The sequence below is a fragment of the Crocodylus siamensis genome, chromosome 1 (assembly GCF_052110815.1).
Source record: "Crocodylus siamensis isolate JL-2025a chromosome 1, ASM5211081v1, whole genome shotgun sequence".
Classification (NCBI taxonomy): domain Eukaryota; kingdom Metazoa; phylum Chordata; order Crocodylia; family Crocodylidae; genus Crocodylus; species Crocodylus siamensis.
Genome location: NC_143395.1, coordinates 66,698,683 through 66,721,011, shown reverse-complemented (window position 1 = coordinate 66,721,011; position 22,329 = coordinate 66,698,683). Strand labels below are relative to the sequence as shown.

The 22,329-nt window shown below is 37.9% G+C and overlaps 1 protein-coding gene across 12 annotated transcripts in view; it reads right to left on the bottom strand.

The window, feature by feature from the left end:
• Positions 1–22,329, bottom strand: part of DOP1A (DOP1 leucine zipper like protein A) — a 118,267-nt gene that overhangs the window by 55,735 nt on the left and 40,203 nt on the right. For 6 of the 12 annotated variants that reach the window (XM_090035572.1, XM_090035619.1, XM_090035595.1 and 3 more), the window contains exons 7-17: positions 22,174–22,273; positions 19,424–19,533; positions 16,480–16,588; positions 14,305–14,485; positions 13,341–13,460; positions 11,337–11,451; positions 10,527–10,556; positions 9,894–10,127; positions 6,468–7,089; positions 2,829–3,103; positions 1,860–2,012 (exon numbers count right to left, since the gene is read on the bottom strand). In XM_090035572.1, the coding sequence (XP_089891698.1) occupies positions 1,860–2,012; positions 2,829–3,103; positions 6,468–7,089; positions 9,894–10,127; positions 10,527–10,556; positions 11,337–11,451; positions 13,341–13,460; positions 14,305–14,485; positions 16,480–16,588; positions 19,424–19,533; positions 22,174–22,273 (2,049 nt within the window). The remainder of the gene's footprint in view (positions 1–1,859; positions 2,013–2,828; positions 3,104–6,467; positions 7,090–9,893; positions 10,128–10,526; positions 10,557–11,336; positions 11,452–13,340; positions 13,461–14,304; positions 14,486–16,479; positions 16,589–19,423; positions 19,534–22,173; positions 22,274–22,329) is intronic. The other 6 variants (XM_090035609.1, XM_090035629.1, XM_090035659.1 and 3 more) reach the window with 3 other exon arrangements.

Genomic DNA, 22,329 nt, shown 5'->3' with positions numbered 1-22,329 from the left:
CACCTTCAAGAGCAAATTGGATGCTTATCTTGCTGAGATCCTATGACCCCAGCTGACTTCTTGCCCTTCGGGTGGGGGGCTGGACTCGATGATCTTCCAAGGTCACTTCCAGCCCTAATGTCTATGAAATCTATGAACACAGGGTCAGAACTGGGGGATGTGCAGTGGTGCACTTGGAGCCCTCCGATTCCTGTTCCATCCAGAGTTTAAAACCAACTGCCTGGAAATGGCAGCAGCATTTCTGGTCAGGCAGTGCTGAGAGAGTCGACTGACTTCAAAGATCATTCTAGTCTACCAGATCCCTTCTAAACTCTTCATCCCTAGGCTGAAGTTTTATTTGTTTTTACTTCAATCTTAAACTGAATAATACAAACCTAAGTAGGCCCCTAGTGTACTAGCAAAGCTTGTAGTAGGCAACTGTCAATCCTCTAGATCATGGTGCATGCATAAGAGGTCTAGACAGGTACCTGATGAATCTGCTTGTATGGGGTTCTGTGATCATCACTCCAATATCTTCAACATGTATGCTTAGGGAAGAGTATGGAGGAGTGGGAGCTGCCCAAGACCTATCATACCCCCCTTCAGACCACTGAGACAGAATCCACAGTCCAGACGTTCAGTGCCATGATGGTTGTAGCTTCTGCCCAAGTGCAACAGATAAGAACTGCTGCTGACTGCCTAACATATCAGAGAGGGCGTGTTTCTGCCAGGGTGATGTCCCTTACCTTTCTCCAACCAAGGCGTACCCACCAGGCAGTGGGGGCTAGGGTTTTGAGGCGCCCTATACTTACCTTGCTCAGGTTACAACACTGTAGTATTTTACAGGAGCTACCCTACCACAAGTTGCCCCGCCACATTGCCACCAGGCGCGCCGATCAGATGCAGTTTAAGGTCATACCCAGGACCAGCAAAGCTTTTAGTTCATTTTTAACTGGAGAAAAATGTGTTGTTTTATACATGATGATGTATCTCAGCATCTGCATCCCACCCTTTTCAAAATTCTCTCTCTGCCCATGACTGAACAAATATAAAGTTCTGTATGTATAAAGTTTGGTCCTAAATATTGGGTATCTGCAGTTTTTGGCATATACTAGAATACAGGCAGTCCTTGACTTAGAACATTTTAAGTTGCAACGTGTCACACTTACAACTTTTCTAAATTGACACCATTTCAACTTTCTGATGGCAATTTCGACTTTACATCGCTTGATCTGATGCGACACCATGACAGCGAACAAGTTCGCTGCACTGCCCAGCTCCCTGGAGAACATCTGTTCAAACTTCCTTGGACACTTGCTTTAAGAAAGCAGACAAGACTCCAGAAAAACCTGCAGCCAAGATTCCCAAGAAGAATCCAGCCAAGAACACTTCAAAAAGTCCAGCCAAGAACACTTCAAAAAGTCCAGCAAAGTAACCTCAAAGAAGTCCTTCCAAATCAAGATGATTGCTGTTTACAATATAAATACATTAATGTAGTTACATTACTCATCTATAATTGATTGAGTACAATATTCTGGGTTATTTTTGTTGAAAACAGGGTATCAGGCCTTGGTTCAGGAACCAATCCCCCATTTATAACATTATTTCCTATGGGAAAATCAGTTCTGAGTTACGTTTCGACTTAAGACACTGTTTTCAGGAACCAATTGTGTCGTAAATCCAAGGATTGCCTGGATATATATTTTACGTTTGTGTGTATACATGCCCCTCCACACCTCCTCCACCCACTATTGAAATTGCTCACAGTTCACTAGTGAACCATCAAGTCCTTCATTTACACATGCTACTGTGTTACCGCATATCCAAATACTTCTCATAACTGACTTTTTAACACCTTATAAATAGCTGAGAAAGTTTACCTTGTCTCTATGAGTCAGCTGTTGACTTATAACATCCTCACAAATGCTAGAAGATGGAACCAAGTTGTGTAACTGGTAGAAGAGCTCCACACTCTTCTGATGATGTTGAGGGGTTGTATCACCCAACTGGTTCCAGAGAGTTAAAGCTATATGCTTTGTGAACAAAAATAAGTTGTAAGAGACAGAATGAATGAATATCTTGCATTCTGCTTAAGAATTACTAGCTTTACACTCTGAAGGGAGCCCTTTAGTGTCCACAGTTGAAAAATGTGACTAACTGGGACAAATTATGGGATTATAAATGGCTTATGCCTAAAGAAAAACAACCCTGAAACAGCACTAACCTATTGTACAAAGTTGCGGAAAATTTCATTGTAAAGATCCAATGCTTTTTACTTAATTTCTGTAATGGCAGAATATTTAACTACCTGATATATTAATTCTCATGTTTAGAAATTCTAATGTCCTTGCATAACTCATCTCCAGAATGTTATATTTAATACTGTAATTATAATTAAAAAATTAAAATATATATTTTAGAAATAAACTGTTTAAAAATAGTTCTCATTCTACAAGTCACTAGGATCACTCTTTAAAATTGTTATTCATTAAACTAATATCTACCCTAAACATCTTCTACCAGTTTCACGTCTTTGCTGCCTCCATCATCTTCTCTGGAAGCTCAGTTATTTAGTTCTTTCATTTACATTTTCAAAATACTGATTCAAATGAAGTTTCTAACCTGAACTGTGGATAAAAAACTTTTAGTCATAGTAACTAAATATTTCATTTAAACTACAAGAACAAAATATAACATACAACTTATCCTTAATATTTATTATTCTAAGAATAGTTAGATAGCTAAGGTTGCTGATCTTCACTTATAAAGAAATATGCCTTGTTGCTGGAAATGTAGTCTAAAGAAAATGAGATAAAATAGTGCATGAACTGCAAGGTAGCTTCTTGTACCTTGAAAAAATCTGTCTTTTCTGCCATATATCTCAGGTTGCCTTGAGTCAGAGGTGGCCTGATAACGACAGCCACTCTTCCTTGGTTTGGACTAAGAGGCTGTTCAGTATCCACGCTGTTCAGATTTTCTCCAGTGACAAGAGCAACAGATTGAGTCATTCCAACCAAGTCCATTATCAAAGAAATAGTTACACCTTGAACACTAAAATCACTTGCTTGTCTGCAAGCATTCATAAGGGTCTGGAGCCACAATGGAGGATGCACCTGTTCACAGTCTGAAATAAAAATCAAAGGAAATATTTTTTATGACAACAATTTAAATTGCAATTACATTTTATTCCATTCTGCATACTTGTCACACATAATACTTTCTGGTTACTTAAGCTCTACTACAGTCCTCTCTCTTTTGTATTTTTAACTGTTTTTTATCCTATGTAGAAAATGATGGATGCAGACAATAAACATCCCTATTTTGAATAAAGTTAGAAGCAAACAATAAAATAATTAATTATATAACAACACATCACTTTCTTTAAAATATGCAAAATGAATATGTGAAAACAGACAAAAGATGCAAGGTCATTTTCTTAAGAATGAATTAATATAAAAATCTGTTAAATAAAATATTTTCCCTTTTCAAGATAAAGTGAACACAAATTATCTTTGTTCTAAGCTACATGCTAGATTAGACCACCATATCTATAAAATGTGTCAATATCACCAAGCCAATCCTAGTATCATTATGTTAGTTTCAACAGCTTTGTGTATGACATTTGATATGTGCATTTTATTCAATACATTGGAACCCCTGGGATTCAAACCTGAGACTGGCATCTATAGGCAGAAGCCCAGGATTTAATGCCACTGCACTGTTGGGTAAATGCCACTCAACCTAATGGGGGACTCAGTGACTTGGGCAGGGGAAAGGAGGCAGAGACCAGTGGGATCAAGAAGTGCCTGACTGGAGGGGTATAAAACCCCATTTCCTACAGAATCTTGTCCGAGCAACAGCCTCGTAAGGTGTTGTCTTGAACTTTCCCACTTATACTTAGATTCCTGTCTTTGACATCTTGGCCTTCATCAACTGTTCCCCTGACCACAACCATGTCTTGACACTTGATTTTAACAGTCTGGAAACTAAACAGATACCTGGCTTTGACCATGGTTATTTAGGTTTTGGTAAATCCCAGACTCTGGTCCAATTGTTCTAGTCCATGCTTATTGTTCCTGGTTTCCTATTCCCTGGGTCATGCTTTCTCAATTTCTGGCTTCATCCTTGTTCCTGGGTCCTGCCTATTGACCTCTCTGTTTCAGATTGCCTAGCTAGCTCCTGACTTACTTAAGTGACCACCTACATCCTGGTTGTAAACCTGATAAAAATGTCACACCCATAACTGGAAGAGTTATGATAGCACAACTTTTAAATGTAGACTCTATTTAATGAAGAATTTGTGTTCATTTTATCACGAAAAGGGAAAATATTACGTACGTAACAGATTTATATTAATGCAGCCACTGGTCAGAATTGCATCATTTTCTACTGTCATGCCACAGAAAAAGTATGCAAGTAACCCTTAACTTGCACATAATTAAAGCTAGGAAAGCATTACTATTTGTATCTTACAAATGGCTCAAAGAGGTCGTGACATGCCCAAAATCCCACAGGCAAAGGCAGAGTAAGCAGTACATCCACAGAAGACTCTCAGAATTTTACATAGGTAGGAGCTTAATTTTTTAAGGGGCACAACCACGTTATTTTATAATTGAATGCATGTTTATCTACTCTTTTATGAAAGATATATTTCAGATATTCTAGATCTAATTAAATTATACATATGCCATACCCCTTGGGAACATAATGACATATACACTCAAAATTCAGTCTGAATGATAAGTAAGTGTCAAAACATAAGCTATTGCTATTAAGCTTCGTAAATTATGTGCATTTAAAAACCTTCATCTTCAAAATCTGTAAAACAAAGTAACCCCCCCCCAAACCTAGAATGTAAAGTTTCAAACATAAATAAACAAGAGCCAAGACATCAGAGACAAGGTTCTATTTTAAATCAGGGGTGTCAAACTCATCTGGCCCTCTGAGCCAGATGAGTTGCCTGGGACCAGTCAACAGAACAGATGAATGGTGTGGAGCTGGCCCCTTGCGCTGGGTCAGGTCCATGAGCAACACTCCCACACATGCCTGCTGGATGCAGCATTTGCTTTAGCCAGTCCAGGACTACACCATATATGGTGCCTACTCTGACCAAACTGAGATAGGACTGGCATGCAATGTTTGCTTCAGCTGGTTTGAGATGTATGTCCTGTGTAGGGCAGGTCCCAGACTGGCTGGAATGGGTGCTGTATATGGTGTAGTCCTAGACTGGCCAGATTGTGCACTGGATCTAGCTTGTGGGAGACCCACAGAGCCATCCCCGCTTCCTTTTGCACTTGCTAGATTAGTGCCTAATCCGGGATTTGCACTGCAGATAGTGCCAACCCAAGACCGACCAGAGTTGGTGCTGGGTACAGCAGTCCTGGAGGCACCATGGGTGCTGGATCTGGTATACGTGGGAAGGAAGCAGTCCCGGACTGGCCTTGTATGGGACCAACACTTAGGGCCAGATGATGTGACTGCACAGGCCATATTTCTGACACCCGTGCTTTAAAGGTAACACAATTTATATCTTATACTCCTGCATCATACTGTGTAAGAACTTGTAACTATAAATGTCTTGAATTTTGTCAGATAGCATTTATTACTATAACTTTAAAAATGTTATTTTATTAATAAATTGCTCAAGATTAATTATTCCTATGAGTTAGTGTGCATACAATACTATATATTCCTCATCTACATTTTACTCAGCTCCACTATATTTGATTAATTTCTTCCAATATATCTGTAACCAGTCTAGCTTTACTATAAGGAAATTATAGCTTTAATCTTTTCAACAGCAAAATAAATTTAGAGAAACTCTAGACAGAGATATATATTTTACTGACCTGAAATGTATAACTTAAAATGGCATATTTGTTTTACAGTGTTATTAATGAGGATGTTATTATTAATTATTAATATTATTGTTGTGATATATACAATATTATTATTACCACTGCTATTATTATCATTGATGTCATCATGATTATTTATTAATGTAGATATCAGTGTAATATATTGAAATGGGATCAAATACAGACTAGCTATAGGCTTCTGACTATAACTTCCATACAATCACTGTTCAAGGCATAAGAAAAGCACTATTAACAGCAAACCCTGATAGAAGCACCAATTGTGTGTTTCATATTTTGAGTGCACAATTTGGAGGGTGGGTTTCATTCTTAGGTCTCTTTCTCCATTTGTCTTCATTGGCTAATATTGGCCTGTACAAATTCTCACAACAAAACATATCTTATAGGAAAAACTTTTTTTAAAACAATTTTGCTAAAAAGTACATAACTTTCCAAAAAAAATTCTACACCATAAGAGGAAAATATATGTTCCTACAAAAAGCAATAAGGAAAAAAATCCAAACATATAGTACAAACCCTTACTAATTAATTTTCTTCTTAAAAGAAATAGTTTAAACTAAAAATGGAAAACCCGGGGGGGGGGGGAGGGGGGAGTAAAGAAATACTACTTACCAACATCTGATTTCCCTGCATGTAATTCTGAAGTACGGTTTCCCTCTGCAATGTAAACTGGAAAACTTGAACATTCAAGGTATAGCTGACATGCAGCAATAAAGGCAGAAAGGTATTCTTTTGATGGTAATTTTTTGTTTATTTTTTTCCCTTTAGCATCTCCTTGTGATTCTCTCTCCCATTTTGCTGGTTGTCCTTGCTCTTTAGTATGGTCCTGTTGAAGGTCTGCTGCCAAAGACTGAGACAAGGAATTATTCTGAATGATATACAGGTTGATAAATCTGGTTAAAAACTGTTGGACATACTCCAAGCAGCACTGCATTGCAGTCTTTTGGATCGTCTTCCCATTTCGAGTGGCTGCTCCCTGTGTTATGGAAGGGGGCTGTACAATGGTTTCTTCAGATCCCACAGTTGATGCTGTTTCAGTCTCTGAGGATGTGCTACCTATAATAGGGATACCAGCAGCTCCATGACATTCACTCACTGCTCTATCAATATCATCAGCTGTGTCTGCTTGGTACTGTACAAACTCAGTGAATCCACTTTCTGATGATCGACTGCTTGGAGGATTTTCACCATCTTCAAATACATCATTAGGATTTTCAAGTGAAACTGATGGCACCTAATTGAGACAAAAGTATGTATAGCCACATATTACAAAGTAACAATGAATGTCAATAATTAGCAATAAGAAATTAACTTAGTTCCCATTTTGGAAACTATGGCACTCTATAAAGTTTTAAATTATGCCTATTGTATTCTTTCACCACTGCATTCTAGGGCACTTGTTCTTCATCTATTTTTGATGCCTTGCAGCATTGTTGGTCATGTTAAAAATCAAACTTAGAACTCTCAGAAATATATTTATAATAGATAATATCAACTATAAAAGAAGCAAATATTACTTATCAAGTGAAAAAAGTCATTTAAAAAGTTTTAAGATATATAATTACTATGCTGACGTGGCAGGAGAGAAAGGATAAACATGGTAAATATAATAATTTGAAAAAGCATTTGAAATGTGTATAATATGATATTATTATTAATTTATACAGCACTTTATGCTGAAGTGCCAACATGCCAAACTAATATAATTTATTCTTTATAACAGGAAGCAAGGCACTAAATTACAGCTTAATTAATGGTTATTTTGGGTACTAGGGGTCTTTTTTGAGTTTTAAGGTTTGCTTTTAGAAGACCAAAATAATTATCTGTTTATGAGTGCAGCAGTTTTCCAATTAAGTACACTATAAAAGATGCAAGTGCATGGAGGCATTTAAAAGGAGATGTCAAAACACAGGCTTCAGAAGAGGAAGGTATGAATGACTTCGCTGTGCCATTAAAAGACAATGTCTTTACCATATTTAATGTGTGAAATCTTGCTTCACAAGGGATGGAATAAAGCTTCAGGAAGAAAATTAGTAACTGGATAAATTGATTGAGGCAAAAATCTGAAGCTGCCTCAGGAAGAAAAACTGGGGTGAGGCCTAAAGATGATCCTGTCCTTAAAAATATGCTGTACAGAGGAACAGACATGGGGTCTTTGATTTCTTCTACTCTACTACTTGAAGTGGTATCCACAACTTGCTAGAAAGAGCAGTTGCCATAGGTTCAAGAAAGGCTTTATTATGTTATTGAGGGTTAAGCTGAGATCCTAGAAAGAGAAGGCTCCTTCATAGCCATGGGTAGGATCTTTCAAGGAATTTCAACAGCATGAACCCAGGGGATGGTTAGTAGAAAATTGCTGCTAAATATGCCATACACGAGAGTCTGCATTACATTTGGGTAAGCAGATAGTTCAGGTCAATAAGAATTGATGTTAGTAACAAAGATTTATCACTCAAACAGTGAGACAGAAAACGTCTTCCATTTACATGTGCAGATGGAGGGTTTCCTACTTTTTAGAAGGCAGTTTTCAAATGGACTGCTTCTTGCCAACAAGCACCCAAACTGTCAGTGGCAGGTCCTGGGTCTGAGAAATTAACTCTGGAAAAACTGGCAAAGAGATCAGTGACATCAGGTCACAGAATCAAAAATCTCTTAATCGTGCTAAGGCTACTATAAACTCACAGCCTGAATCCTGTTTCACTTTTCTGATAACCAAGAGCCTCAGCAGAAAAGGAGGGAAGATAAACTGTCCCAGTGGCCACTGAACAAGAAAACTGTGTCAGAACTGGGTTCATGAGCCCCTCTCTCTGGAGGGACATATCTAGCACTTGTCACTATGATGGGAAGTAAATTCCCACCTGTGGAAGATGTGGAAAAAACAGACCATTTACAATTCTATGAAAAATTTCTAATGACTTATGCCAGTAGAGTATCTCATAGGAACAGAAAAGCAGGCAGTCACTGAAGTAACTGTTTAGAACATCCCCCCAGTTCCAGAGATGTTTTAGTGCCTAGCAGAATGGATGCTTGCCAAGATATTAGTAAAAGGCTTCAGAAGCCACACAGAAACCAACTGTCAGAACTCTATAACAGCAGTTCAAATCTTTACAAACTACAAGTATCAGTCTGCAACTGATACTCCTTGATATTCCCTGTCCCTGGGAAAAAGAAGAGAAAAAAAACAAAACATGAGGAACTTAGAGACGCACAGTATAGCAACACTACCATTGTATATGGGCAAAAAATCCTCTGGAAGGACTCCAAAAGAAACAAAGTTAGATTTTTCAAGAGTGCTCGCTATAAGCTTGATCTGGTACTTCTTGAAATCAGTGGTAAAAGTCCTAATGACTACTACACTGTAAGCAGAGTTAGGCTTGAGTATTTTGAAAATTCCATTTTTTACCTTTTTTAGAAAATAACATATTGTACAACTCACAGAGGATATGGATAGGGACCTACCAAATTCATGGTTGGGCAATTTTTATGGAAACTTGCATTCAGGTGAGCTCTGTGAAAAATGATGGGCTCCACAAAATTGGGCAGGCTCCATGATTTTGACAGGCTTGCTGAAAAAAATACACCACCTTACTGAAAATAAAATGCCCTCTCCCACTGTGGAGCCAGCAATCCTTGTGGCCATTGTGGCCTGGCTGTGCAATACACTATGGGGAGAACTGCTGGCTCGAAGGGCTGCCAGCAAGATGGCTGCTGCTCTGCCCCTCACCGCCTACTGGCTGAGAGGGCTGCCTGTTGTATGGCCCCACCCCTCTACACCAATCACCAGCAAGAGGTGGAGCCACATGATGGACAGCCTTTGCAACCAATTGGTGGGAAAGGGTGGGGCTGCATGACAGGCAGTCCTTGCAGCCAATCAGCACCACAGGGTGTGACCACTGGGGCTCCTTGACCAATCAGAGGCAGGGGAGTGAGGGGAGCTGTGCTCTGCCCATCAAAACACCTGCTGGTCCTGAGATCTACCCATGAAATCAGCCAGTTGCCTCCTTGAGTTAGAAAGACCCCTAGATATAAGTCTATTACCTTTTTATCTTCCCATTCTTTGATGGAGCTGTTTTGTCCACTTGGAAGCTGCAAAATACCATCTGTGCCTGAAGACAACAGTGGAGGTTGAACCTTACTAAGGATCTTTGAGCAGAGTCTGAGGGAATCAGTTAGTTCAGACAAGTGCAAAGTATGAAGATGGCTCGTCAATGCAGAAATCATTCTAAGCAACAATTGAGGCAAGTGCTCCGTCTGTATTTCAATATAGGTTTCCTAACAAAAAGACAATAAAATTAAGAATATGTCTTTAAACCCCATCCCAAACTTACTTATAGTCCCATTATTATTCAATTAATTTTATTTTAAGCTTCTTAAAAATAAAGAAGGCAAACAAAATCTAGCAGTTTAAAATTTCAACTATATTTTACACTAACTTTATGGGACAGAAAAAAGGATATTTTAGGATAGCTTGTAATGTCTTGAAAATATTCATGCATTATTACCATTCTAGTTCTTAATTAACAACACAAAGACATTACAACATTTCTTACAACAATGCTGGAATGAAAAATTCTATTTTTCTTTGTATTTTACTTTCTTTAAAATATGGAATTAAGAATGAAATGTAACAAGTCAGTAAAAACTAAAGGGAAAACAGGCTGAATGTCATACCTGACACAGCACTCTCATACTTCTAGTAGGCTTTGAAATGAGAAAGCAAAGAATTGAGGAGAAGACAGATATACAAAAAACAGTTCCAAAAGTCTTCACTAAGTTAAGCAATGCTAATAAAGAAACAATAAATATCTTATTCTGATATTCAAGAGAACTAATATCAAAACAAAATGTGCCTTCTAAACTATTATATAAAATACATATAAACTATTGCAAAGTAAACAGATACGTTTGTAACTAATATAGAGCAAACTTTAAAGAAGAGCAGGGCTAAACTCAAAATAAAATCCGTTAAACAAAGAACTTGTAGGCTTATGCATCAGAACAAAAACTGATTTACTGTATGTAACAGGATCCAGAAAACGTACCCTGACATTTTTTTAAACTTCTGGAGCAGGGGTGTCAAATACGTGGCCCATGGGTCAGATCCAAACCATGGAGCCATGTCATCTGCCCTACAAGGCTCCTGGAGGGGCCAGGAATTTGGAAGCAAGGGAAGTGGGGATGAGGCCTGTTGCCAAAAAGGAGCCTTTTTTTTTTTTTTTTTTTTTTTTTTAACTCCCATGGCTCCCTTTTGCTCTGTTCCTTCACCATGTCCAGATCCAGCCTACAAGGAGGCTCATGGTACAGATTTGGCCCATGAAGAGCCCTGCAGTCCAGATCCAGCCCAAGGGGTTATTGGGCGAGTCTGATGCCACTGTTCTAAAGTAACGAACTATTTTATACAAAATATTCCTGGTTTTGCTCAAGGTTAATTCTCAAAAGTACTGTCCTCATATACCTACAAATGGTGGGTAAGAGTCTTACCAAAGAAACTATATCCAACAAAAAGTCCACTAGTAGGCAGAAATTGGTCAGGGGTAGCTCAGATGGCTCACTACTACATCCAGGCCCAGTGTGAAGTCTAGCATGCAGTGTCCTCCTGTGAAATTAAAATAAATTTGTGCAGTCCTTTTGTTTCATTTATAGGCTTAGTTACATAACAAGTTAAGGCACAGCTGTACACATCAAAGAATGGAATGATGTTTTATTAAAACTATGTTTTAATTTAAATTAAATCTATTTTAGTAAATCCAGATCGACTATGTTCTTTCAGCAGTACTTGCATTTCACCCTACAACTTGTGTTGATGACCAAAAATCTGCTATTCCAGTCATTATCTAATCAAGCACATTTTTTTTTTACAGTGAGAGATTTAAGAGCACAGTCATTTCAGTTTATCAAAACAAATTAGTGAGAGGTGACTTGAATACTATATGCAAGTGCCTCCACAAGGAGGAAATTCTAAGTACTAAAGGGATTTTAATTTAATAAAGAAAAATATAACAAGAACTACTGGCTGAAGCTAGGCAAATTTTTGACAATCAAGGGGATTAATCATTGGATCAATTAACCAAGGAGGTGATGGATTCTTTATCACTTGGTGTCTTCAAATCAAGATTCAGTGTCTTTCCAGAAAATATTTTAGCTGCACAAATTAAGTAAATGGATGAAATTCAATGGCCTATGAAAAATAGATGGTGAGAACAGATGATCCAGTCTGACAATAACCACTAGGAACTTACGAATAATGTATGAAAAAAAACTCACTGAAATAAAGACAGGTCTTGTCCAGGGTGGAAATACTATTTACAGATTTGAACCCCCCACCCCCCGACTTCTCTACACAACACAGCCATGACATCTAGACATTAGAGTAACAAGCAACTATTTATACAAAAATCCCAATATGCTCCTCACTTGACAGACGGCTGGTTTTGCTCATCAGGCATTTTGATTTAGTTTAATATCCTAAAACTAGAAGAAAAAATCCCGAGGTATTTTATGCACGTTTAATAGTAACATGTGTCCATACATTAGCCTTGAGCATTGCTCAAGTGTCCCATTGCCATAATTCTGATTCAGTGTGAAGCAATCTAGCTAAAACCATTCTGTGCCCTTTTTTTCCAAAGGATTTTCCAATTCACACTGAAGAAGCAATTTGAAGAATATTAGTATACATCAATGAAAAAAACCTGAAGGTACTAAAAAAAATCACAATCTCAGGAAGTAGACTTGGTCTATATTTTAAAGTTGGGCCATCATAATTTTTCCAATTATGGGTGCGACATTCTTGTTTACACTGAAATGGTCAGCTCCCCTCTCCCCACCCCCATGACACTGTTTTGAGAACACTGAAAATGCAAATACTGTTCTATAAATATAAAGGTGACACAGGGTACGGCAAGACACACATTAAAAGCACTCCAAGTGCTTTTTTCATGGATCAATAGCATAGGGAGGTACAGTAGCCTCCCACCAAACCTGTTCTTAGTTTGCAGAGGTTGGAGGACTGGAAAGGTAGTGATCCCAGAACCCACTTAGTCTGACCAACAAACCTACTGTGTACTTGCTAAGCAGACAGAAACAATCTGTAAAATGTGTTAAAGTTATCCCTGTTCATCCAGTGTTAGTAGGAATGCCAAAAAGTTATCTGCCCATTCACATTTAATTGCTAAAATGTTTAAGCTTCTTAGCAAGTAATAAAAATTACATCTGTCCACCTTCTTAAATTATTATACTAAATCCTCTTCCCATGGGGAACAGCAATCCTTATATAAAGTACCTTTGCACCAACATAACAGCATCCATGCTGAAAGAACTGCACCAACTTAACGACACAAATAATGCTAAAAGGGTACAATGTTCTAGTATTGAACTTAACACTTGAGAATGTCTAGTAGGGGGCCTTATCCATTCCCCTGCCAATGCACAAACAGGAGAGAGCCAGATCCAATTTTACACTTACAGGAATTAAACAGTGTAACTTACCTACAACATTCTTCAAACCAACGAGCAACATAATCCCACATATAATAAGGCTCAAAGGAATTAAAGAGAAGATTGGCAGTTTTAATCAGCTCTGCTGTTTTCTTGTTTTCCCTCAGTTTGCTAAAAATAAAGAGAAATAATGTCATTTAATGTGTATTGCTACACATCATGTTAAGAGTTATTGCATAATTCTAACACTACATATTGATATAATATATATGCTGATATTAATACAGTAGTTACTTTGGCAGCTCATCAGCTGAGTGTGCACAGTTACTTTTCCATCATGACCTGGCATGACTGTCCTGCTGCTCATCATTCCCTGTGTCTGTATTTCCTTTCCTTCTCCATGTACTTTTCCTGGATTTAGTTTCCAATTTTTATTCTAATATTTCTTTATTTCTCACCCCCTGTTGTTTTCTCACTTATCCTTTCCTCCAGACTTTCCACCATCCAGTTTCCTTCTTTGTCTTTACTTTAAATTGTCCTCTCTACCTGATGCTCTCTCCCATCCTGTAGTTTTGTTCTTTCTTAATAACTTCGCTTCCTAAGAATTTCCCATCTCTTAGTGTCTCCCTATGTGCAAAACAAGAAGCTCCTCAAGCTAGTGCTTGCCTGTGCCACCTCTCAACTACTGGCAACTGAAAAAGCTTTTCTTCACATTTCTGAAGACAAATAATGTTCTTCATATTCCAGTATTAACTGGACACTTGCACTAAATATTCCAAAATAACGTCATTGATACTGGAACTATTTTTGCAAAGTAAAAATTAAAAAATATAACTAGTGACCATAGGTCATCATGCTTTTGGGCCTTAATGAAAAGCTTTAAGATCATTGGGAGCTCTGCCTTTAACTCTAAAAGGACCAGAGGCAGGCTTCTACTCATTGCTACAAGTTTAGCATGCCTTCCAGCCACAAACAATATTTGATATCTATTATTTTTATAAGTTTAGATTTAAACCTCAGAGTGTTTTCTGCTAACGAATTAGTACATGTTAAACTCTTTCTTCTTGCAATCCACCTGCTTAGCTGTGTGTGGTCTTTATTGAAGGAAGGTTCCACCTGTAGATCCAGCTCTGCTTTGCACTGTGTATACAACGTTCTAAATACTTCAATCAGTACATCTTCTAAGATTGCAGGCCCTAAAATAAATACAAGAAATAACTGCAATGATAATCTTGCATTTAATGATACTGCAGTAATGAGTATCTGAATCCTAATCAAATCATTATCACAGCTTTGTTTATTAAAACCACAGAATAATTTTATTCAGTTGTTGTAAAAGGCAGAACAATGCCAGAACTTTTTTTTTACACTCCTATGCACAGTAGAATTTAATACTGTACATGTTTTATACAATGGGATATGCAGGATAATTATCTGTGATCCCTAATTAGTTATGGGAATAAATCCTGACATATCATGATGAAAATTCATCTAAGTATATAATGTAAACATTATGGCCAGGTACAGACATTACACTTTTACTGGTATAAGTGACTGGAAACCAGTCGATACCCATAACAGAACAGAAGTTCAGCACACAAAGCCAGTCTATAGCCATTAAAGAACAGAAATTCAGCGCACACAGACTGGTTTAAAAATGTCAGAACCCAATCTAATATTTAATTGTGGGGGGCAGCCATGGGCCTAATCTAGGCCAGCAGGAAATGGGGGCTGCACCTTGGTGTAACACAAGCTGAGTAACACAGATCAGCTATAACTCTGCCCTAGAGAGGTGTTAACTTTGAGCTGCAGAACGGATGCTCAGAACCAGGGGCGATACATAGGGGGTGCATATGCACCCCCTGAGAGCGCCAGTGCACCTCCTGCCAGGCCATGCTCCATTTAGCCGGCAGGCGGGGGGCAGGCGGGAGTACCAGTGTCCTCTCTGCAAGCGCTGGCTGGGGCCGCTGGGGGCCCACCCAAGCCCAGTCAGTGGGATCAGCTGCTGGGGGACCCCCTGCCAGTCGCTGACTGATGTCAGGGGGGCATGTGCCCCCCCTGGGCCCCCGGCCCCATACACCCATGCTCAGAACCAGTTTCAGGTATTAATGTGTGGGTTAAGAGCTCCAGGAGCTGCCCCAAATTACTGTATAACAAGGCCCTCTGTTGGCCCTGTTGAAGCAATTTGCAAACATGATCCCTTTAATGTTGCATACTCCATGAAATCTCAGTGTGGGCAGTGTCATTAATGATTTAAACTGCCTGGCCCAGAAATCATCAGCAATTGAGAAAAAGTCAAACTATACAATCAAAAACATAGCCTGGTGTATTGGTGTCTGTAAATTGGCATTTTTGTTGTCCTCCCCACCCTCCACCTACATTTAAAGGGTTGCTTTATTTCTGTCTTCTGCTTCAAAAATGAGGACAAAGTAAAGTAAACATATGCTTGCACCTTGCATATCTCAAAACGATGATTTAGGGGTGGTGGAACAGATTTAAAATGGAATATATGGTTTTACTGATTTTTAAGTTGCATGCAAAACCACATCATCCAAAACAAAGAAAAACAAAAAATTAGTAACGAACACTGTTGGTAAGAGGCATCATCATTCCATCCACATGCATCTTTTATCCACATCCTCTCCATTTTCACTTGCATCTCATCAATAGTAATGCTTGCAAATATTGAGCAAAATTTAATTACTCCTTTTTGTTAAAAAGGCTACAGATTTTCAAAGCCACATGACCTTTATTTATGAGTTTTTCTTGTGCATTAGAACAATTGGGATGCATCATGTTTTTAAACAAGTCTTATACATACATTTGCATATATCAGGAGAAATAAGAATAAGCCTAGGAATCCATAAAACAATAATTACTGAGACATTTATTTTTTTCTAATAGAGTACTACCAGCTTTTACTTGTTTTTCATAGATATTTAAAATCTAAAATAATATTCCTTGCAGTACTGTACCACCTTTGCAATGATACTTTTACTTCAGATTTTCTGCAACAATAGCAAAACTGTTAAGATTTTCTGGAAGGTAAGAAAGAAATAAACAAACATCTTAAGAAATGCTACAGTTCAACTCTACCAATTATTTACTGGAGGCTTCTTTTTCTTTAACCTGTTAGCAAAGCAAAATGAAAAATGCAGTAAAACGCTCAAAAAGTTTTTGGGAGAAGTACCTAGTTCAGGCTTATCCAGTAAACTGATAAGAATCCGAAAAGGCTTTAGGTCTTGCATTAGTGTACTCTCCTCTCCATGTCCGTTAACTTGCAAGATTCCCACCATTGCCTATGAAAAGCAGAACCAGATCAGAGAAAAAAAAAAAAAAATCAAGAAGGAAACTGATTCTGTCAAATGGTTCAGTGCAAATCATATAAAAGGGAAATTATTTTTAGTGGAGGAAATTGTTTTCTCAACTCATGCAGCTCTTTTCATACTTATTCAGTAGCGTTGTTCCCCCGCCCCCTACGGAAGTCATATTCTGTTCCACAGTTTGCTTGTTCTAATATTTGTACAGGTTGAGGAATACACAACAAAGTGGTATTAATAGATGCTTATTTAAAAATCCTTGAAAGTAATACAGGTAACGGAGACAAATAATCGAGAAACTTCTTGAGAAGCTAAGAACTTTTAAAAAACAGTGCTGAATAAAATAGTAATCTACCTATCCAGGATGAACTTTGCCAGGGTAGGAGACCTTGCTAACAGTGAAAGCTTCAAAAAAGGAATAATGGAAAAAACATTGAGACCCTATCTTGAAGTTCTTTATCCTATGATATCAACTGCAGAAAAAAAAACTAGCTAGACTCTCACAAAGTCTACTTAGTTTCTCTCCGCAGCTGACACAGCTGTCTGTGTAGAAGTTATTCCATTTCTGCTACAAGTTCTAAAAAAGAGAAAAAGGAAAAAGGAAAGAGAGAAGAAGAAGAAGCTACAAGGAGAAAGAGAAGGAGGAATGAGACAAAAAAAAAAGGCTTGATCTTATCTGGTAAAGATGATAATCACTATCTTGGAAAATCTTCTCTATCTCAACATGCTTTTAAATGAGTAGATTTTCCATCATACAAACAACAAGAGAATCCCCAAATTTGAGGAAAATACAAAAGGAGAGAAAACAAGACTGAAAGACAGAGAAAAGGAGAAAGCAATATTTTTGAAAGGCCTTCTCTCATGGTATTAAACCAGGGACAGGCAAACTCTGGCCTACCAGGCCATTCTATCCAGCCTGCAAAAATTAGAAAATATTTATCACATGGCTCCTGGCTGCATGGCTAGACGAGGAAGCATGGGGCCGTGCCGGTACAGTGGGTATGTGCGTCCCCAGGCAGGGGCAAAGACAGAGTGTGTATGTAAGCAGGGGAAGAGTGTGTGTCTACACAGCGGCAGAGAGCGTGTGCACAGGTAGAGAGACAGTGAGTGTGTGCGTGCGTATAGGCAGGGGCAAAGTGTGTGCGTGTGTGTGTGTGCGTGTGTTCATAGGGCAGTCCCACGTGCACATCCCACCATACACATGTATCGACACCCCCCGCTCACACTGTCATACACGCAGACCCCCACATCCACACCGCCTCACATACCCTAGTCACCTCCTCCACACAGCTCCCCCACAATTCCCGTACCCATCCACACCCATATCCACACACACACTCCCACACGCTCTCTCACCCCACATACCCACACACCCACAGCCCCCCACAAACCTATACCCACCGCCCACAATATACAAGAGTAAGACTTAAATTTTAAGCTATTGTGCAATCACCACTATGTACACTACACAAACAAGGGCGAAAATATTTTTTGAAATCAAATTAATAAATGCTTTAGGTGTTCATTTTTTAGAATATGATTTGGTACTTTTCTGGTTCTGAGATGGCAAAACCCCTTACTGAAAGGAATACTTCTGGGGTCAAGGGGAGGGACTTCTGATGGCAAAGGTCAGGGGCACAGGGGTGGCACTTCTAGTCCCAAGATGGCAACCAGGGGGCAGGGCACCTGTCAAGGGGCAGGGCAACCCATGCGGCCCTTGACAACTTGCCAAAACTTGGTAAGCAGCCCTCCACCCGAAATAATTGCCCACCCCTGTATTAAGCAGCGTTTGATAACAACATCTTGTATGTAATACTAATACAGTGTATCAGCACTTGTCACATTGTTAAGAGCATGAAGGAATATGCAATAGGGCCATCCCTCTTATTGCAGAAAACAGGCACCCTCTACTACTAAACCAAAACCAGAATGCCTTGCTTCAAAGTGGCTTTCAGCTTAGCAGTATTGGAAAGGCAAATGGTTAAATGGTCACAAGCACAGATCAAGATGCATAGATCAATCAGACTGGTCCGAACCATGAATCTTGAAGAACAGTTCCATGTACCTTAACTACCTTTTACTCCAGTAAGGCATTTTTAAAGGCAAGATAGCCCCTGGACATCTGGGAAGACTTTAGACTGGGGACGATTGAATAGGAGGAAATCTACTCCACCACTAGATATCTAAAAGATCACAGAGAAATCTCTTCCTTTCATCTTCTTTTGATGCATCAGGCTTCAAAAGAAGAGCTCTTCCTTTTCCTCTTCACCTGGATCAGGGAGGTAGTCAGCCCCTGCTAGGCTGACAAAATATCCCTGGCCCCTGAGATTTTGGGGACAGACACACACACACACTGTTCTTCATCAATGCAAGTGGAAGAGCACTGCTCCAAATCTATTCGGTGGATGCGCAGTCTATTGAGCTGTCCCATCAAATGCTATATTTACATAAGGGGGAAGAAAGATAGAAATGGACGACAATTTAAAATTCTTCCTTACACTATTATTGCTATAAAGAAGGGTATGCTAACTAATATCTAAGGCTAAGTGGTTCTTTGAGTAATCTAAAAGTTTTGAAAGAACGGTACCAGAACAGGATGCGATTGTCCAAAAGGCAGAACCAAAAAAAAAGTTCCCAAATTGAAGGATAACACATACATGGTTATACCAAAATGACTATTAAGGGATGTGGAAACAGAATTTTTGGTAAATATAGAAAGGCTGTTTTAAGAATGAAGATGTTAAAAGATGTTAAGAGAATAATTCCACAATGAGTAAGTCCCATATAATTAAAAAAAAAAAAAGTTATAGCTACCTGAACCAACATTTCCTTAGAAAAGGTATTGAAATAGTAAGTGGCATGTTCCTCAGGATTGCTATGTCTTGTGCTTCTAGGTCCTATAATGGCCCCATTGTTATCAAAACCTTGAAGCATACAAAAAAAGAAAAAATAATATTTATCTTTCTATGAATTATTTGTCAATTTCTTGAAACAGGAAATCAAAACACTAGTGTTGATAACTTACCAATTTTTAATCCAAGTTATGTGGGCAAGAGAAAGACCATTTTAAAGAGTTTAATACAAGAAACTAATAGCAAGGAACAAACTAATGAGCCAATCACAGAAGTGCAATCTAATGTTTTAGTTATAAGTTCTACCACCAAAAATATTACTTTCACAAACAAAATGAGGCTTCAGAAATACAGTATGTTCCATAGAATGCATTCTCTGCTATTGAAATAATAGTGTGGTCTACAGCTAGTGAAATAACTATTAAGAACCTTAGTGTTACTGATTTTTTTATAATTTTTTATAATAGGAGGATAAAATGTTTTTAAATATATGCATTAAAGCCACCTAAACCAAGACACTAAACGTATTGCCATATTACTGTTATTCTATATTACTTTCAAATTTAAACAGAATATACATTTTTTGTAATCGAGACATTTCAAAAGAGACTAGTGTTATTAGAAGTCCAACTTTATCTGAAAGAAATCTACTTAGTTTCATCTCAGAAAGGATGCACGCTTCCTAGAAACATTTCAACATTAATCCTATCAGCTTGTCACCAGAAAAAATTGAGAAAATGCGTGGTGTCTATTTTAAGTTAGAAATCATGTTTTAATATGGGAGAATACTGATGGTAATCTTAGATTAAAAAGCTTTAATGTGACCTTTAAGACTGCAGATGCTTAATAACTCTGCAATACAATATAAAAAAGATGAAGAATATCTAAAGCCAAAATAGTCACATAAGATGAGAACTCAGACTTAAAGGGGCCTCAACAGTTTATAGTTAAAATAGACTCTTTATTAGTAACATACAAATAGCACAAAGATTAACTTTTAGGAGAGGAGAGTATTATATTATTAAAAGACATAACAGTTAATCAATTGGAAAATAGAACTTATATATTTGTACAGAATCGAGGATGTGTCTAACCTTTATGCGCTGTATTCAGCAATATCTGCCTATGTTATTGCAGACACTTTACCTCCTAAGATCCTATTCTGGGAAACTGATAACAAAGAATAGGTGAAGAATTAGCATTCTATTTAGAAAATGGCATGAATTTACACTAGAAAGATGTGTTCCACTATGTTTTTCTTTAAAGTTTAAAGTTCTGTTTATTAGAAGACTGAAATTAAACATTTATTAAGAAAAAAATAGAAAAATGATCTAACTGTGCAAATGTGTCTGACCGTGACTATCCTCTCCTAGAAAACATGAAGTGGTTTAAAAACTTGCTTTTTTTGATCCTCCTCCTAACATTGCTGACTTAGAAAAAAATGGCATGAGTTAAAAATCAACCATACTAAAAAAACAAGCAGAACAAAAAACAATTTGTCTCCTAAATAAATGCTGCTTTTTTTTTTTTTTAAAGGATTACAATTTAAACATTTTCCATAGCTATTAATGATTTTTCTGACAGCACATCAAGATGAAAATTACTTTAAAATCTGACACTGAGGTTCCCTACACACATACTTGGGGATGGTGCATTTTAATTAGAGTGGTTCCTCTTTTAAATGCACCACTTAAACAGAGCGATTTAGTTTAATGCATGTGTACTTGATGCACGTGTGGGTGCATTTTAATTAGAGCGGTTCCTGAACAGCTGCTCTGATTAAAACGATTCACCATCACGTGTATTGAGCCCCGGTGCATTTCAAAATGGCCATAGGACACTTTCTCTAAACCTCATTCGACAAGAATTAAAGTGACCCCATGGCCTTTCTGAAACATGCAGGGACTTAATACATGTGAGGGTCAGGTGATGCTGGAGCAGTCTAATCAGAATGTGGAGCAATTCAATCAAGTCTGCTCTGATGTGTTCTAATTATAACGTGAACAAGCACATCTATAGGCAGCCTGGGGTTTCATTCTGTACCACTATTTTAAAAAATAGTGACATTTTAACCTCATAACAGTCTGAGATTTAATATTTGTAGTAATAGGGCTTACAAATCAAAGTGCATAAAAATAGAAATGTCTATCAGTGTTTTCAGAATGAGGCCTTAATCAGTATATATTTTACTTTCAAATATATTTCAACATACCACTTTTTTCTTCATTCTTGGTACCCCTTCCTGTTTTGTCTATTATACCCATTAATGTCTTGTCTTTATTTAGACTGTAAGCTTTTGGGGCCAGGGATTGTCTTTTAACATGTGTTTGTAAAGCTCTTAAGCAAGTAGCCTTCGCTCCTGACTGAAGATTATGGTTATTACTGTAAGAAAAGTTAATAAACGTATTTGATAAGGAAAGTCATCATGAACTCTTCATATGGTTATTCTGACCAAAAGGTAATAGTTTTATTTATCACTTGAGGAAAAAAAAAAAAAAAAAAGCTTCATTTAACTTTTCCCAGGGTCTCTGTTGGGTGTAATGCACGGCTGGCAACTGGTAAATAAAAGTATGAACAAAATCAACACCAACCTTTCATTTATCAAGTCACAACACAATAGTTATGGGCACACATTACCTGCACATTATTTTCACTGAATACATTTCTTCCTCCCTTATTAAACAGATGATTATCAAATGCAACAAAACCTACCTAGAAGCCATGCATAAAGCCTTCGGTTAAGTGACATATCTCTGCGCAGTACGACATGAAGGGCTGCTGACAAAATTCTGATCATATCTGGCCGCGTCGCCTGAAGAAATTAGGGATATTTATTTAACCTTAAGAAGTTACATCTTACTATGCACT